This window comes from Aptenodytes forsteri, unplaced genomic scaffold (genome assembly GCF_000699145.1).
Source record: "Aptenodytes forsteri isolate BGI_AS27 unplaced genomic scaffold, ASM69914v1 Scaffold118, whole genome shotgun sequence".
Classification (NCBI taxonomy): Eukaryota; Metazoa; Chordata; class Aves; order Sphenisciformes; family Spheniscidae; genus Aptenodytes; species Aptenodytes forsteri.
Window position 1 is genome coordinate 2,389,042 of NW_008795859.1, and position 2,015 is coordinate 2,391,056.

A 2,015-nucleotide genomic window follows, 5' to 3' on the forward strand; every position below is an offset into this window, starting at 1 on the left:
CTCCGCCTCAGCGCGGGACTCAGAGCCGGGCCCCAGCGCCTCGCGGGAGGAGGTGACACAGGCCAGCAGCTGCCACAGCCCGAAGGTGGCCGCTAGCGCCACGTAGGTCCAGGCAAAGAGCCCCCAGAACCAGGGGTCCCTGATGGTCCTCCGCACCTCCGAGTAGAGCAGCAGCTTCACCATCATGTAGATGCCCATGAGGAGGCAGACAACGGCGATGAAGGTCCGCGATGCCCTGAGGCGCCGGGGGCCGTAGGCCGTATTGGTGGCCACCCCGATGGCAGCCCCCAGCAGCACGCAGCTGCGGTAGAGGCAGCCCCCCCAGATGTCCAGCAGCGAGTTAAAGATGTTGAAGTGCCGCAGGTCCTGCAGGACATCCCGGCTGCCCCGGCCGTGGGCATAGAGCAGCGTGGTGACCACCACATCGGCCCCACTGAGCGCCAGCGTGCTGGCCACCGCCTTCCAGGCACGCATCCTCGCCACTGGGCTGGGGGGTCACCGAGGCAGTGGGGGGCAGCCCTAGCACGGGGAGGACGTGGTCATGTCGGCCTCTGCTGCGGGGCGAGAAGAAGGGGACAAGGTTGTTATTCGCCCCAGGGAGGTGGCAGGGAAAGGAAAGCAGGACGGGGGGACAACCGTCCCAGCAGCCCATCCTGACCCCAGACACCTCTATCTACTCCTTCCTCCCCTCCCCTGCTGCATACGCTCCAAGATATTTCATAAAATGAGAAGCACAAATGAAGTCAAGCTCCCCTCCCAGAAGCCTGCACCCATCCTGAATTCCACAGCAGAAATCTGCACGTCACTGCAGACGTCGTCCCTGCTTGCTGTGGCAGCTGTGGGGCCACGAGGTCCCCGGCAGCTGGGCGATGCTGGGACATCTGTGCAGCCCATGTGTCCTGCGCTACGGGGCCGTGTAGGTGTTAAACGCGGACACTTGTGATCTGAGAGTCCCTCCCCACCTTTCCCAGGACAAAGCTGAAACCAAGCACTCAATCAAAACCACATGAAAGCAGAAGGGAGAGCAGCTCGGCTTTGTAACAGATCCCCTTCGTCAAAAAAAGAATAAATTATAGGAATAGCAGCCTGTCACACCTTGCTGTCCTCAACCCCCTTGAATTTTAATTTGGGGTAACCCACTAAACCCGCTGTGCAATTCAGCGACACAGCAAAAATCCTGAGAGGAAGTTAAAAGGGGGTTGGAAATCCACAGCCGCGTCCCGTGGGAGAGGTTAAGCTCCAGGGCAGGACGCCGCCTTCGCTGTCGCCCATGGGCCTGACTGCCGGCAGCGATGGTGGGGCTGGATCTGAATTGACACAGAAAAGGGCGAAAAGCTTGACTTCCTTAAAATCGAGCGAGCTGCTCACCTGCTCCTGAGAGGTACCGCGCATCGGCATGAGGGAGGTACCCGATCCTCAGATTTGTGCTGGCCAAGCAGCTCGTGACGGCGCACGGTGCGGAAGGCACGGCACAAAGGATGCTGTGCGTCGGCCACGCTCTGGCCTGTGTGACCGCAGCTGTGTCTGCAGCCGCCCGAAAGCAAACCACGGGGAAAAGGGCAGCCCTCGGCACTGGCCAAGCGGCACCCTTGGCCGAGAGCGGCTCAGTGGTCGGGGAGGCGGGGTAAGAAGGTAAAAAGTGGAGGAAAACGGGGCAGTGGCTGCAATCTGGGGAAGAACGGGGGTTTATGGGATGGGTGGGGAAGGAGGGATGGAGGCAAACCAGAGCAGCGGTGTCAGGGAGGAGCTGGACACGCTTCCCAGGGTGCTCGCTGCTGCCATCCGCTGCAAAGCTGCGCGGATCCGGCCCGGTGGAGGAGGAGGAGGAGGAGGAGGAGGAGGAGGAGAAGGAGGAGAAGGAGGAGAAGGAGGAGAAGGAGGAGAAGGAGGAGAAGGAGGAGAAGGAGGAGAAGGAGGAGAAGGAGGAGAAGGAGGAGAAGGAGGAGAAGGAGGAGAAGGAGGAGAAGGAGGAGAAGGAGGAGAAGGAGGAGAAGGAGGAGAAGGAGGAGAAGGAG

General features: G+C 61.0%; 1 protein-coding gene across 1 annotated transcript in view; it reads right to left on the minus strand.

The window, feature by feature from the left end:
• The window catches only part of ABCB9 (ATP binding cassette subfamily B member 9), a 13,265-nt gene extending 12,791 nt beyond the window's left edge, over positions 1 to 474 (minus strand). Inside the window, exon 1 of the mRNA XM_009283916.1 lies at positions 1 to 474. This exon is cut by the window's left edge and continues 175 nt beyond it. Coding sequence (XP_009282191.1) covers positions 1 to 474 — 474 coding nt within the window.
• Positions 475 to 2,015: the final 1,541 nt, after the last annotated feature.